This window comes from Fundulus heteroclitus, chromosome 15, assembly GCF_011125445.2.
Source record: "Fundulus heteroclitus isolate FHET01 chromosome 15, MU-UCD_Fhet_4.1, whole genome shotgun sequence".
Lineage (NCBI taxonomy): Eukaryota > Metazoa > Chordata > Actinopteri > Cyprinodontiformes > Fundulidae > Fundulus > Fundulus heteroclitus.
The window spans coordinates 25,802,151-25,818,879 of record NC_046375.1 but is presented as its reverse complement, the minus strand read 5'-3'; the positions used below and the strand labels follow the sequence as shown (position 1 = coordinate 25,818,879).

Here is a 16,729-nt window from a genome sequence, read left to right as displayed (position 1 = left end):
ACATACATTGCGGCCAAAACAAATCTAAGACGCTCAGACCAGGGGTCCGTTCTTCGTACGTTGCTTAAAACATCCGAGATCAAATGAGACATCCAAGATGATTTCATCCGGCTAATCATGATCCGGCTAAATGGGTTCTTCGAACACACCTGTTGTTTACGATTAGTATGGCTGGATTGAGTTATCTGAGACAACTGCGCGTTCATGCGTTTGTTTAAAAGGGGAAATGTATCGATAGTAGAAACATTGATCAGCAGCGCTGCTATTGGCTGTTCAGCAAAGAACGCCCACAGTTTTTCTCCCAAGCAGAACACGAGCTTGGAAGGTTATGCCGAATTTGAGTCATTGATTAAAACACCTCAAAATCTGTTAAAGCCAGGAGAGAGGGCTGGCAAAAAGCAGCAGCCAAATTAATGCGTAAATACTGTCCATGGTAGATGTTTCTATCACTTTCTACAGTATGAATTTTTGCATTTTAATAATCTCATATTTACTTTGTTCTTTTATGTTAGAGCCTCCACGGGAGCCACTAGAACATGGGGACAAGTAAAAGTGAAGTACAAGAATATTCTACAAAATGGTAGCCTTTAATTATTATACTTTATTTTAAAAAGGCACTTGTTATGTCAAAAGATCCAAATTTCAGTGTCATTCCTTAGAGACTGGAAGTAAAGGACATGTGCAAACTGGGAATTTTAACAAAAAAAATCCATAAAAAATGAAAATCTTCCTTTTCCAAGTCATCCACTGTTTACACGGTCAAAAACTGTATTGCTCCGTGTCTAGATAATCCATCCATAGTTTTTTCTAATACAATATAGGGCTCGACAGGAAGCAAGCCTTTCAAAGTAAACTAAACTTCACAATAAAATGGCCTGAACAAATCTTCTTACTGAATATGATAAAAATAAAAAGCAAACTATCATACAAAACTTAAATATTTTAGATTTATGGCTCCAACATCACTTTTTCCTCTTTAAAAGCCACTGTTAAATTATGTGTTTGTCTGTTTATAACAGCCACCAAGAAAATCTCTCTACAATTACACTGTCGCGCTGCGCTAAAGGATCCTGTCTATTGCGCAATACGCAATTAATTCGAAAAACTCTGCTAATTATTCTTGCATCTTCCGCAACAGGTTGCTGTCGTAAAAATGGACATGGCTATGGCAGACTTCCCTATCTCCTCCGCGTATACAGCCGTGATCTAATATTGTTTACATGAAATAAGCCTGCTCTCGAGCAGGTTTAAGCTGGCGCACATGTTGCTATGACAACAAGTGCAGGATGTCTTTCGAAGAACCAAACGATCCAAGATCATGCCAAATCGTCAACAATGAAATCCTGCTAACTGAGTTAGCGACGTACGACGAACGGACCCCAGCTTTTCCTATGCTATGGGGGTCCAAGGTTAGGCTGTCCTCTTTCCAAGCAGCGTCTGTCCCATTGGATTGTGAGTGTCATCTGCCACGCCTACGCTGCAGGTCGCTGCTCCCTGCCATTCAGGGTGAGGGCACATTCCACCAGTAGCGTCTCTTCTTCCTGGGTGGCTTTGAGAGGGGTCCCGCTGGAAACAATATGTGCTGCCGCATCATGGGCTTCCCCGACCGCCTTCATGAGGTTCTACAATGTCAATGTGACTACCCCTCATTCACTGGGTCAGGTCCTTTTACAAGGTTCTGCTGGGCCCTCTCAGTGAGGTATGTGTTCAGGATTCCTTGTGACATAGTTGGCATTAGTGATTCAGTGCTTTCAGCACCGCCCTCTGGCGGTCAGGAGGGATGAAATCGAACGGAAGTTACGTATGTAACTACAGTTCTATGAATCCCGGATGAACTGTGGTTCAGAAGCTGAATCTTACTAGAACTGTGCATGCACGAAGGGAACATTCAGTGCTTTCACCACCGCCCTCTGGCGGTCATCCGGGATTCATAGAACCGTAGTTACATACGTAACCTTCGTTTCATTGGTTGCCCCCTCTTCATCTGTTACTAAAACTGGAACCAAAAGTTCTAAAGGGGTGGCCTCTGAGGAAGGCAGCTCAAACATGATATCTGGTGTTGAATATCCATGGATGTTAACGGCCACTTATTCTTGAATATACTGGATTCTGTATGTAACAAATTCACAAACATGTATTTTGTGTTTGTTTTCACTTTGTTTAGGTTCAGGAGCCAGTGGTGATAGGAGTGCTGCTACCATACTGGCTGACAGCTTTGGGAAATAATTATACCCTGGGTGCGATTTACCGGGGGGAATGGGGGGGATTTACCCCCCCCCCTCTGCTTGTGATGTCCCCCCCTCTGGTCATTCATGTTTTATCCCTGGGGGGGATACATTCCCCCTCCCCCCCTCTGGTCTGGATTTAAAAATGTATATAAATTAGGGCTGTCAGTTTTAACACGTAAGACCACAACACTGACATTTTTTTTTGTCGCCGTTAATCGCGCGTCAAAACACACACACCGTTCCCTAATGTTTTACCCCACCGCGCTCTCCGGACTGAGGTTTCTTTTACCCTCGGCGCTTTCCGTACTTTCAAGAGAGCTAGAGACTGTAGCAAAACAGACCCACGCTCACTGTTGCTGTTCATTTCATGCAACTTTGGGCTTCTTTTATTCTAAAGGTGCTTGTAAATTTCATAAGTCACCGGTTGTGGTTTTTTTGGGCACCTTTCTGAAAGCGAAATCGCTTATTTGGGCTTTAAAATAAGTGACAAAATAGCGGTTATTAAGAGACCTGCCTGCACTAGACACTTTAAGTGTATCCAGCTGAAATATCCCTCCGCCATAAGAGCCGACGGTAGTAAAGGCAGACAGAGCAACTCTGCACGTGTTTTCTGCAGTTTACGATGCAATAACCGGTGATAACTGCTGAAAGTAGATTACATGGTGCAGATCACCATTTTGAGCAGAAGATAAGTTTTTAACATTGCAGAAACCCCAACCCATAAACCGTACTTTAATGCTTATTAATTTGTTTTCTCTGTATTTGACAAACTAAGGCTGAATTACGTTGCCAAACAAAGGACCTGGAGTCTCTTTCTGGGTATTAAGCTACTGCCCAGTTGCAAGCAAAGTGGAAGACTGGAATGACCTGAAAATTTAAAACCATTTTCCAGGCTTAAACTGTATGAAAATTGATATAAACAGCAAGCAAAAATATTTAAAGAAATTATTGTTGTTGGTGTGAAAGCTAAGAATTAGATGTGTGTGTGTGTGAGAGAATGAAAAAACGAACTATAAAACTTATGACTTTATTGAAATGTAAATTTTTTTATTAATGCCTAGTACCATGTCTATCTTTGTTTAAGAGGCAAAAATATATATCGGCATGGTATTTATTTACAAATTTATTTACACATTGTGTAAAAATCAGGGCGTCATGATTAGTCATTTAGCCATCATATTCCAGAGTTTAACATTTGGCACTAGGATGTTTTCATTCCAATTCTCAAAAGTGCTTGGAAAAAAAACAAAACAAAATTTTTTTTTGTACAAGCATGTATTTTATTAGTGTCATTTATTGCAAAATTGCATATTAAAATGTCCAAACAGCCTATTACACTTTCAGAAATAAAAGAATAAAACATACAACTAATTTGCAATTAATCTCGAGTTACCTATCGACATTATGTGATTAATCGAGGAAATGATCCCCCTCTCTGTTTTTTTTTTTGCAAATCGCACACTGATTATACCTGATGCATCAGTTAAATATTAAATAAAAGAAAACAGTGATTCTATCAAGTTCCAGCACTTTATTGAAAACCAGAACAGAGATAAAGTAATCACGTACCTGGCTAGGCCACAGCCTACCCCCTGTCTGCTCCCAGCCGTGGTCTCCACCAAATCTGACCCTTACTTCCTCCTTCCATTCTGCTATATCAGCTGCATTAGCAGAAATAACACAAATATCTCAAATCCAAACAGTTACAGTCTCGCACAGAAAATACACAAGTGTTTACAGTAGCCACGGTCCTCACTATGCATTTGTGTGTGTGTGTGTGTGTGTGTGTGTGTGCATAGCTAGAAAGATAGATATGTGTGTGTGTTTTTTGTGTGTTTTATGTTAAAATCAATTTGATGGTCTGAAACATTTAAGTGTGTTAAAAAGAGAATAAAACTTGGGGGAAAATATAAATTGTGGTAGCCTACTATAGGTTAGTAAAGCATTATTATTATTACTGTTTAAGACAGCAGAACATGGTGGAAACCGACTGAAACAAGATTAAAGATTAAAAAATATGTCTTATCTTTTGTTGCCTCATAAAATATTCTGTATCTTAATTTTATCCATTTGTTTGTCATTACACAGTTAGGATTCTTCTTTTTTTATCTCTTTATAACACTGTGTTTGTTTTTTAACCAGAAAACATTGAACAGAAATTTACATAATATATTGTCTACAAAGCTGTGAAGGATCTTGATCCAGCTTAAAAAACAAAACCTTCAGTAAAAAGTGACATAACTACTTTGCACAAACAGTACTATAAACCAAATCATTGCTATTTATCTAAAAAAAAAAAAACATTGAATAATATGTTTGAGGGATTTCTTCTGTTATATCTGAAATATTTCAAAGGAGCTTTGTATTAGGAAAACCTCCCTGAAATATTTTTCCAGAAATTATCATTTTGAACGCTGACCTGAACCACCTGTAAAAGAAAGCATAGATGAATGGGTTGAGCATTGAATTGAACAATGCAAGCCAGTTAAGCGTTTCATACACTGGCACTGAAACACCACCAAACAGCTGAGATGAAAAACAAAGAAAGAAAGGAAGCCAACACATTAGAAAAACTCCCATAACAATCGCCAGAGTTTTAGTAGCCTTCCTCTCCATGTTGCTGACAGATTCTCCAGACTTTGCTGCATTCTGGATGCTGCGAGTCTGTCTTTGAGCAACAAGAAATATTCTCAGGTAAATATACAGCATTATCATTACTGGGAGATAAAAAGAGATAATTGGCGCAATAGCGATTTGGAGCACAACGTCAGAAAAACAGTTTTCTTGACATTTTTCCTGATTTAACTCTGCAACAACAAAACCTATGGCTACAAGTACAGAAACTCCCCAGCTCATAAGGATCATAATCACAACAACACTGGTGTTTATCTTTGATCTATATGTCAGTGGGTGGCACACTGCATAATATCGGTCTACAGAAATACAGCATAGATTTGAAATGGAGGTGGAGCTCAGTATAACATCAAAGCTGTCTCGTATTTTACAGAATAGATCTCTGAAATGCAGACAGAAGCTCAGAGAGAAAGACATGCTCAGAGGAAAGACTACAATCCCAACGAGTAGGTCAGTCACAGCCAGAGAGACAATCAGATAGTTAGATGGTGTGTGGAGCTGCTTAAAATAAACGATGGAGATTATTACAAGGAGGTTTCCACACACCGTAATAACAGACAGAAAGCCTAGGAAAATGTAGAGCAAAGTACATATTGGAGAAGAAGTCCGTCGCAGCGTTTTAGAGACATTGTTAATTTCATAACAAGGATGAAAGTCATAAGCATCATAAAAACCTGATGCTGTTTCCATTGCTGTCTATAGTAACTCCACAGATTAATAATTATAATACATTCATTCAAATGGCTGCAAAGTATAATTTGGTTTAGAAAACAAAAGTTTAGCCTAATCTCTCAAAGCACATTGTTAGAACATCTAAATTGTTTGCAACAGAGTGTAAATTTTGTTGTAAGGTCAGTGTTTAGCTGCATCACCTTGTTTTGATATTTATCATGCTCAAAAATTGCATCATCCAAAGTTTACCCAATAGGAAGGAAGGGGAGATGCTGCAGATCAATGATTTGTAATTATTCATGCTCCGTTTGTATGCTCAAGGTAATTATGACTTTAGGTAACTACTTGCTTTTTTTTAAGGCAGACCCTTCCATCCATGCCTCAGTGAGACTGATCATTGTATTACAATGCATACATTATCATAGACAGTTGACTGATGGATTAACAAATTACATGTAAAATATAGATGTAGGTTAAGGGATGCCTCATAGAAAAAAAAAGTAAGCAGTTACAAAAGTGCACTTGACAAGAAAGTCTTGCATTAATTATCATTTACATGATACAGGGGAAATATGGTGTGCATTAGGGTAGGATTGAAAATCTGACACAATTCTTATTAAAATGTATTAAAGTGAACTAATATGAATCTACAGCACAGGTGCAGCAGTTTTGATGCTCAAGAAATGTTTTGTGCTTACAAACTGTACAATAGAGTCAATCTCACAAGTATGAATGCCTATCAAAACTGTGATTTTGTATGTAAAAATATTAGACATTACCAAGCAGTATTGTCATGGCTGGTTTTAAGTGTTTGACCCACATGCAGGACACAAACGGCAGCAGGGATCAGTTTTAAAGGATTTATTTTAACAGACGATCAGTGTATCAGTGACAGCAGGAACGAGGGCCGACCAGGACGCGTTCAGATGCTGCAAGAGAAAGGGAGACGTCAGATGAGGTGATGGAACCTATTAACGTTAAAGTTTGGCATAAGCTCACCACTGGGCTCAGGAAACCGGGCCGGGGAGGATGGAGCAGACTCAGCCTTGCCTGATGGAGCTGGTGGCAGGTGTCTGAGTGAACGGCGGGCGCAGGCTGAACGGAATCCGAGCAGCACCGGAGAATCCAGAGGTCCGGGAGCAGCAGGAGGAACCAGGTAAGTCCCGAGGGGCTTCAGCTTGGAGACTTGGCACGGGGAAGGGATCACAGGTGACTTCAAGAGGGAGATCCGCCAGGAAGGGCGATCAGGGGAGCTCAAGGTGAGACCTGGAGAGCACAGAGAGAGGATCAGTTTGTATAAAACTGGAGATCTGTTGAAGACAGCGGCCTTTCGCATACCACTCAGGTTAATACTCTGGCATCCTCCTGCTGTCCATGCGCAGTTCTCATAGCGCGGCCCGACGCTGCTGAACCAACCGTAGGTGTGCGTGCCCCACCCACCAGTCAACCGCAAACACCTGCGGAGGGAAGCAGAGGACAGGGCCGGCAGAACTGCACGGCTCTGCTGACTGAGTCCTGACAAGTATAAGGTGACATTTAAACAGTTCCATCAGCATACAAATTTGAAAGGTGTAATACCAGGTTGCCTGAAAGGCAAGTGAAAAAAAAATATTTTTAAAGACAAATTTTCCAAAGTGTTTATTCTTGTAATACATTGTTTTAACACTACAGGCACTGAAGTAAAACCACAGACCTTCACTGATGGCTGTATTCTTCAAATGGACAGTCAGAGTCAATTTCTAAATTAGATTTTTGCAAACTCAAATAAGATACAATGAAGGTACAAAAACTCAAGGGAGGTAGGAGGGAGCTGACAGAAACCTGACCATAAAATCTAAGACTGAACAAAACACATAATAGAAAACAGAGCTAATAAAGAGACCAGATAACTGAAATAGTAAACGGACTAAATATGAATCTAAAACAAGACAGAACCTACTGCAGAAATAAACCCAGAGGCAGGAGAGAACTAGCCTACTCAAACAATAAACCCAAACCAAAACAGAATATTACATATATGCTTACTAAGGTAAGTAGATATTTCTTCATCGAGATCAGTGTTGGTAAGTCGTTTTATGATTACTGAGTTGGGGACTTTAATTGATTCTTGTGTGACTATTTCCATTTTGTAATATTTTCTTTTGGTATTGTTTCAATTGTAGTCTAATTTGCACAAAAAGAGTCTCAAACACCTAACTTATCTAACTAATCTCTAACCCGCCAAGTTGTAACACATAACTTTGCAGGATGAGAGAAAAGCATACGATTGGACCTAAATGAATAAGTAAGATGTTTGGGCCAGCAGGTTCAGCTACTACAGTAGGGTGACCAGACGTCCCCGATTTCTGGGGACTGTCCCCGTTTTGGACCACCTTTCCCCGGCTAAAGCTGTCCCCGGAAATGTCCCCGATTTTACCGTGGGGAAAAAGTTGCATGTAGACTGTTATTATGGTAGAGCTGTTGCACGCAGAAACAGGCGTTACGGTAGCTGCTTGCGTTGCTGATAATATAAAGATGAGGAATAGAGCGCACCACTAGATGGCGGTAATGATCCTTTTGGATGTCAGCTGCCATTAAAAAACGAAGAGGAAGAAGAAGAAGACGAGCGCACCACTTTTAAAACAGAAGAAGAAGAAGAAGTGGAAGTTCGTTTTTCACAACCTGCGGCAACTGATGGGGAGCTACCCTGAGTTATGGTGTGTTAATCGATTAATTTGATTTGGATGGGCTCATCCTGTGATAAATGTTTGGTTTGTGTCCAGGTTAAAAAATAATCAATAAAAAGTAAGACAAGACCACGAGTTGCTGCTCACATGAGTAAAAGACACTCGGAAAAAAAATTTACAGTACAGAATGATTGAAAATTCTTTGTAAGGCGCTAATCTGGAACGCTGGTTTTCCAGGGATCAACAAGGGTTTGTCTAAAGGTGTTTTAGTACTTGGTGACCTTTAGTTTATATTTCAGATAGTTATAAGTAGAGTTATTTCAAGTTGCTTTGCTGATTTATGGTTGTGATTTATGAGCATAGACTTCCAGGTTTAAGTTTAGCTTTTCTACTGCTCAGTTTGGATATATGAAAGTTCATCATGAAAAACTAGAAGTCAGTAACAGGAGAACAAGATCTGCATGATCTGAGAATGATGGAGGAAGAGATAACCGCCTGTTTAATGGTCATTTATTAAGTTGTTTTTGCTTTTAGCTCCTAGTATTGTGGTAATTAGATTTTTGTATTTAATCAAATGAGATAATAAAAATAACAATAATTGGAAGTTTTCATGTTTTACATTCTAATGTTTTTGGAACTGATTTTAATTATACAATGTCTGTTTTAGAATAATGTAAGATTGATACAAGAGGAGAGAGGAAGAAGCTAGGAAGATAGAAAGGAGATTAAATGGGTGGAGGAAAATAGGAACACTGATGGAAAAAACGGTTGACAAGAAGGGAGAAAAATTTACTTAGAGGAGTATTAATTACTTAATTATTAATTAATAAAGTTCAAGTGATAAAGCGTTGACATGATTTGAGTGAAAAAGTAACGTATTAAAGGTCAAATACAAAGGAGTGCGCCTAGAGCAGTTTTATTGTGTATGATGGTAGACTATCGTTTTTTTATCTATGTGGCTGGTCGAAATCGCGTTAAAAATGCTCCATGTAATAAAAATCGAGAGAGTTTCACAGTATGCTGGGCGCCTCCAGGATCCGAGAATCCGGCGAGAGCAGTCACGTGACGAAAACAGCTGTGATGTCACGGTAGTCAAACGTCCTCAAGCGGCTATCAAAAACCACTACTTCACGCATTGTTAAGTAGTCTAAAAGGATCGTTAAAAAGTCATTACAATGGTGTATTGTACTGCTGCCAATTGTAGAAATGGCTTTGGATCGGGAAAAGCAATGTTTAATTATTCGAAGGACCCGGTTTTGCTTCAAATTTGGATCGGAAAAGTAAATAGATTAGACAGACATCAACCGGACAATCTGTGGCGTCCAAGCCGATACAGCAAACTGTGTGCTGATCACTTCACGGCAGATTCTTTTGTCGTCAATCCTGATCTCGCAGCATCAATCGGATTCAATATATCAAAATTACAGCTTGAACCAGATGCCATTCCTACCCTGAAAATGTGGCACCCCGAGCCCACGGACACGGTGAAAAAACGTCGAACGTCGGCCTATGAAAAACGTCAACGAGCTGAGGTAAACATTAAAATATATAAATTTTTAAATTAAAAATATATAAAAAATCTAAATTAAATATATTAACATTAATATAGCTAGCAAGTAAGTATTTGTTGAAGCTTTACCCTTCCATCAAGTCTCTACACCTGCTTTTCCATGCTAGAGAGAAAAAGGGGGTTGCTAACAGGTTGCTAGTTCATCCCAGTGACAAATGCACACAAACACAGTTAAGAGTAACCCGTTTATTTGGACTATGGGAAGAATCAGGAGTAGCTGATTTATTTTTATTATTTTGTCCTCCAGTTCTCCAGTTTTCTTGAACGTAACATTGCTGGTCAAGGACTGTAGGGCCACCTTCTGGGGCTCGAGGTCCACGGACAGGTTCTACAGAAACAGAGGGAAATAAAGACAAGCTTTTAAAACCAAATCCTTTGCATATATATATATATATATATATATATATATATATATATATATATATATATTTGTGGCTATTTTTCACCTCACATCACCACAGCCCATTTTCTCATCCTAAAAAGGCTCTATGCACTGCTCCACATCTTCCTGAACTTCAGCAGCTCCTTTGCTTCCTGCCTTTCATTACTGGACAGACTGATTAATCCAGGTGTGTCTGATCTCAGTAACCAGCCACACACACCTGCATTAATCAGGAAACAAAGGAGCTGCTGAAGTTCAGGCAGTAGTGAAGCTGTGCTTATAACCCATTAGTGAAAGAAATTAATCTGCTTCTTAGAGATGCACAGGCCCCTGATGCGGCCAGGTGACAGGAAGAAACATATATCATCTTTTACCTGCAGGCTTGGCCGCTACTTCTTTTTGATGTTAATGCAGAAAAAACTATTTCTCATAGGTATGTAGATGTGAACAGAATAAGTATTTGTTGCATATATATTTTAAAAAATGAGAAACTGTCAGTTTCTGGAGCATCTAAGGATCTGATAATGCACACTTTTACTCTAAGTAGGCCTATCTCCAACTGCTCTGGTATCTCATAATTATGATTTTGAATCTGATATTAAAGACTTTGTATCTCATAATTATGAGTATGAGAATTGAAAATATTACTTTGCTTTGCTTTGCATATCTTTATGACTTTGTAAGTCTAAATTATGATTTTGTATCCCATGATTATGACTTTGTACCTCATAATTATGACTTTGAATCTCAGAATTATGACTTTCCAAGTGTTTTTTTTTTTTGTTTTTTTTTTTACTTTCATGTGGCGGAAAAGGGCTTTCATAGTTTGACATTTCAGAGAGAGTTTGGTAAAGTTTTCATGGGCACATCCCATAGACGTATCTACAGTGCTAGCTGACAGATGCAGTTTCTCTACAAATAAGGTACATTTCAAGGCGAATACGCAGACTTTAGGATGAAGCAATGTTACAGCAAAGAAAAAAAATTAATAAGTGCAATTCTACATTTTTCTAATTTTTTCCCCCTTTGCACATTTGAAAATCTATCCTTTGTAAAGACCAGAACCAGAGGACCCAGAATTCAAACCAGACAATATCAGATAAGGTTAAGAAGGCAGTTTATTAAGATGGAACTGTTGCAGGTAGAAAACTGAATCAAAGTCCGTTCAGGGCAGCTTGATTGATCTTACTTGTGGGATCGGCAGGTGCTCAGTGGCCGACAAACAGGCACAGGGCCAGAACCGTAAAAGCTAAGTCAGGCAGGATGATCAGGGGGAATAATCAGAGTCCGAAGTCAAAGAGCAGGTTCAGGGTCAGAGCCAGGTGATCAGAGATCCAGGGAAAATCCAAAACAGAATCCGAGAACAGAGTCAGGGCACAGAAGCAGGTCAGAAATCCAGGAAGCACAACAATCAGGTCTGACTTGGGTTAGTCAGGCTCGGAGAATTAGGAGACAGAAACAGGCAGGAAGGCTTCAGAACGCTGGATAAGACTCACTGGTGGCTCGTAATAACCTGGCAAGGATCAGTAGGCTGAAATGGGAATAAGTAAGCAGGTGAACAGGTGACCAAAGTTTAAACTAATTAGTGGCAACAGGTGGAGCTGATGTAGAGAAGGGTGGTGGTGAACAGGCTAGCAGGAAAAGTCTATAAAAGTCCAAAAGCAAAATAAACAACACCCAAATCATGACATCCTTATCCTGAATTCAATTAAACTAAAATGAATTAATTTGGTCTAGTCTATGGAAAGACAATAAATAGTGGGTATCTCATCCTGTAAAGTAAATGTTTAATGAGCCACATTATAGAAACATCTTAATATTGGGTCAATATTATTTACTATATCTAAAAGGATTCAAAGCACAGGCCGTAGAAAAACCATGCAATTTTATTATGTTTTGTGGATAATACAGTATAATTCGCAAACCATATTTTTTATATTGCTCTTTCAATATTGCAATAAAAACATCAATGACATTTTTAGTTTGAAATATTTTTTTTTTTGCAAAGTTAAGCATTTAGTGTAACATGGCCACCTGCCAAGCAAATGCTATAAATATTTATTCCATACTTTAACGGTAGACCGAATTGAACCTGTATTTGTTTTTGTTTTTTTACACTTATGTTCATTCTTTGAAGAATATGTCAAAGTACACAACCAACTGGTGTTCTGGTTTAGTTATCTAGGAGATATGTTATGCAAACTCCACCTTTTAGCCTGTAGCTACATTTCGCTATGTACTTGGAGTCTCTAGAAGTGCAGACAAGTTAAATTTAATCTCTCCAGGGACATGTATTTATATTCTATTTGGGTCCTATTTTTTTATAACCATAAAAAACTCCTCCCACCATCTTTGTCAAGAGGTTCAGAACAACCAGATTCCACAACAGCTTCATTCCCCAGGTCATAAGGCTAGACTCCCAATACCCCCCACTTACCCTATACATACACAACTAGCGATGCTACATGTTCACTGTGAACTTGCAGTAGCACTTTATATAGACAGCATCTGAGCGATTTAAATCTTAAAAGGAAGGCACAGTATCTCCTCTTTAAGAATTTCAAATTGAATAGGACTGCACAGACTTGTGACGGAAACAAGCAACCAGCATTATAAAAGCAAGCACAAAGCAGGCAACCCACCACACGGTAATACAGATGCTGCCTCTAATCTGTACATATGTATGCATTTAGTATGGTATTTATACCCACTGGAACTTTTCCTGCTCATAAAATTATTATCAACGGGTAAGCAGCAGCAGCGCAAGCCTTGTTGCCTAACTCTTGTTCTGCTGTATGATGACCTGGAAAAGATATTGTCAGTAAAAAAGCCCACATAAACAACTTTATATTCAAAATCAAGCCCAAAAATAAGCAACCCACAACTCATGAAGTTTGCAAGCAATTTTAGAAAAAAAACAAGCCTTTGGGCTTTGGACTCTTATAGTAACCAGACTTGCCATCACTGTTTTAAAATGTAGATTTCAATGTTCAGTTATTGTGTGTTACATTTAAAATGTCCCAACTTCTCTTTTGATACTATTCAATGCAGTCTCAAGCTAGCAAAATCACCTTGTAATATTTTCCCAGAAACAATCATTTTAAAGGCTGATCTGAACCATGTGTAAAAGAAAGCATAGATAAATGGATTAAGCATTGAATTTGATAAAGTTAGCCAGTTAAGTGTTTCAATCACAGGAACTGGTACGGAATTACTGGTAAAAGGTAGAAAAGTGATGCAAAGGAAAAAAGGAGTCCAACAAAACAGAAACACTCCTAAAACAATAGCCAGAGTTTTGGTGGCTTTTCTCTCCATCTTACTAGCAGTTACTCCAGGTTTTGTTATGGTTTGGATGCATCGTGCCTGTCTCTGGGCAACAAGAAAAATCTTCAGGTAGATGCAAAGCATTATGAGCACTGGCAGGTAAAATGATAACAAAGGTCCTATTGTGTTTGCCATCAGAACATCAATAAAACAGGTTTCCAAACACTGTTCATTTTTTATTTTAGGAATTATCACCCCAATTCCAATGAGAGCAGAAACACCCCAGCTCACAACGATCATGATGACAACAACCTGATGGCTGATTTTAGATCTATATGTTAGAGGCTGACACACTGCATAATACCTGTCAACTGAAATACAGCACAGGTGCATAATAGAGCATGTGCTAAACAATATATCCAAGCTGTCCCTGACCTTACAAAATAAACTCTCATTATAGGTACATGAACTCAGAGAGAAGGCCATGCTGAGAGGAAATACTAAAATCCCAACAAGGAGGTCAGCTACAGCCAGAGACAGAATGAGAGTGTTTGTGGGTGTGTGGAGCTGTTTAAAGTAAATGATTGAGATCACTACGAGTAGGTTTCCACATACTGTAACAATTGATAATAGCATAAGAAAACCATATAGAATTACACATACAACAGAAGGAGTTGTGGTAAGTTTGTAACCAAAATTAAGAGTTTCATAGCATGGATGTAAGTCAGTCACAATATCAGTACTGTTCACAGTCACCTCTGCATGCATGACCTAACAATTGAAAAGATATGCAAGTCACAGAAACAACATAGAAAATTCATCTAATAGCATTTAAAGAAGACATCAAGTACAGGACATTATTTCTGTTTAACTCTCAGTCAACACCTACAGGCAGTCAGTGTATCAGTGGGTATTGCTCTTTGCCATGTGCGAAAACCTTTTAGAAACTCATCACTTAATCTCTTTTACAACATCATAATTGCAGTCCAATAAGATGGTTGTCGCTATCTCCCGTCATAGATCAGTGATGACCAATGAGTCTGTGTGTCTTGCCCTCCCACCTGTTGACAGACATATTGCTTGTTCAAGAGTCTATGTCTTTCACCATGCAACAGCTTTCATACTTTGAAGAAAATAGTATTTTGGAAAAGCAGTAACCAGGAACGATCAAACATAATACACAGTCTGCCCTGCCAAATAAAATACAGAATTAAAATCTACTGTCATTTGGCTCTGGGGAACTGTGTCACCCTAGTCTTTCTTGACCTATGCATTGCATCTATTATTTTTTAATAGATTTTGTTGATTTATTTCAAAACAAAACATAAACAACATATAAGTGCTCTCTATATTCACAAAGATATCAAAACAGGAAGGGAAAAAAACACCATCTAAACCGAAATGAATTTAGGCAACTCACGACTGTCTTCACTCCAAAAGGTAAGAAAGGAACCCAGAAAGAGAAGAAAAAAAAGAACAGTCCCACAGCTACCCCTAACTGTCGTATTAGTCACACCATACACATACTGTGCCTTTTCTTGCTGTTATAGTTAAAGTCAAAAAATAATAAAGAAATAAATCACACAAGACAATAATGGGGTGGGTAACATTAATAAAATGGACAAGGATATGAAATAAAAACAGATAACATTTAATTCAAAATACTTAAGTGAATTCAGTACAACAAATACACACACACACACACACACACACACACACACACACACACACACACAGAGGCACTACTGGAATGCTACTACTCCATTTACATCTCAGACAATAAGCTGGATGAGAAGGAACTGTCAGAACTACTGTGGGAGGAAAAAAAAACCTGCATGGGATGTCCCACCAACAGATAGCTGAAGCGGCTGATATGACCAAATCCTACCAATGGCTAGAGAGGGCTGAACCGAAGGACAGCACAGAAGCACTGATCATGGCAGCACAGGAGCAGCTGGCCTTGAGTATCAGAGCAATAGAGGCCCAGATCTACCATACCAAGCAAGACCCCAGGTGCAGGCCATGCAAAGAGGCCCCGGAAACCATCCAGTATCTCAAAGCAGGGTGCAAGACATTAGCAGGGAAGGAGTACATGAAACAACATAACCAAGTGGCTGGTACAGTTTACAGAAACATATGTTAAGAATATCAACTGTAGGTCAAAATGGGAGTCACCTCCCAAGGTGGTGGAGAATTACAGAGCTACGGTCCTGTGGGATTTCCAGAAACAAACACAAAATGGTAATGGCCAACCAACCGGACATTGTAATCATCGATAAGCAGCAGAGGACAGCGGTTGTGATCGATGTGGCAATCCCGAGTGATGGAAACATCAGGGAAAAAAAGAACACGAGAAAATGGAGAAAGCCCAAGGGCTCAGGGAAGAACTAGGAAGACCCTGAAAGCTGAAGACAATAGTTGTGCCCTTGGTCATCGGGGTGGAAATTCCCAACTCTGGAGAAGTGTCTCCAACAGATAGCTGGAGAAACATCAGACATCTCAGTCTAGAAGAGCACAATCCTAGGAACAGCTAAGATCCTAAGAAGAGCACATTAGCTTCCAGGCCTCTGGTAGACGACCAGAGCTTGAGAAATCGAGAGCCACCCACCCTGCTCAGGAGTATGAGGGGTGGGTGAAAGTGCATCTATCTGTCTGTCTGTCTGTCTGTCTGTCTGTCTGTCTGTCTACACACACACACATACACACAAAGTTTATTGAAAAAGATGAGTTATTGGCAGGCAAACAGAACCAGACTGACAAGGGGTTAAAGGCAGTGGCAGTATAAACCAGCAAAGAAGGCAGGGACTAACTTGCTTGACAGAGCAAGCAGCTGGAACTCACCAGGAAACAGGCTGACTTGTGCAGAACACAGACACTGGCAGCTTTCAACAGTGAGGGCTGAAACAGGAATGGAGCGGAAAAGTCCAGCTAACTGAGCACACAGAAACTGGTAGAAGTAGAGCAGATAATGCAAGATGTTCTGGTAGAGAGTGGATGACTGAGGCATGTACGTATAAGTAAGCATGTGAACACGTAAGTAGAGTGGACTCTAATTAGTGCAACAGGTGGATCTGATCGAGAGTAGAGTGGCGTTTTGAAGGAGACTGAGCTGACTGGATGAAAACTCGTGACTGAGGAGTTAACAGAGCTGGTAGGATGGTGGCTGGTAGGTGAGAGGTGACGAGGCTGATGCAAGACAAAGTCCGGAAAAGTCCAAAACAAACAAGCAAAAACCTAAGTCATGACAAAGAGAGGGAGATCGAGAGACTAGCGATAGCAGATATCATAAAATAAATCATTCAGAGGAGATATT

At 39.4% G+C, this 16,729-nt stretch overlaps 2 protein-coding genes across 2 annotated transcripts; both read right to left on the bottom strand.

Annotated features, from left to right (window-relative positions):
- Nucleotides 1-4,057: 4,057 nt before the first annotated feature.
- LOC110367426 (trace amine-associated receptor 1-like) lies at nt 4,058-5,700 on the bottom strand. The gene has a single exon (XM_036147163.1). It carries the CDS (start codon nt 5,550-5,552, stop codon nt 4,578-4,580), a length of 975 nt encoding a protein of 324 aa, XP_036003056.1. The 5' UTR covers nt 5,553-5,700; the 3' UTR covers nt 4,058-4,577.
- A 5,362-nt stretch (nt 5,701-11,062) lies between these two features.
- Nucleotides 11,063-14,052, bottom strand: LOC105921292 (trace amine-associated receptor 1-like). The gene is made up of 2 exons (XM_036147161.1): nt 13,857-14,052; nt 11,063-13,787 (listed from the first exon to the last, which is right to left on the bottom strand). The coding sequence occupies exons 1-2, from the start codon at nt 14,050-14,052 to the stop codon at nt 13,195-13,197; spliced, it is 789 nt and encodes a 262-aa protein (XP_036003054.1). The 3' UTR covers nt 11,063-13,194.
- Nucleotides 14,053-16,729: the final 2,677 nt, after the last annotated feature.

Bases quoted from the DNA above. Each gene is read 5' to 3' on its own strand.
- LOC110367426 (XM_036147163.1), bottom strand. From the start codon at position 5,552: ATGGAAACAGCATCAGGTTTTTATGATGCTTATGACTTTCATCCTTGT.
- LOC105921292 (XM_036147161.1), bottom strand. From the start codon at position 14,052: ATGCTATTATCAATTGTTACAGTATGTGGAAACCTACTCGTAGTGATC. The intron at 13,788-13,856 runs GTAAGGTCAGGG...GCTGTATTTCAG, and splicing joins CTATAATGAGAGTTTATTTT to TTGACAGGTATTATGCAGTG.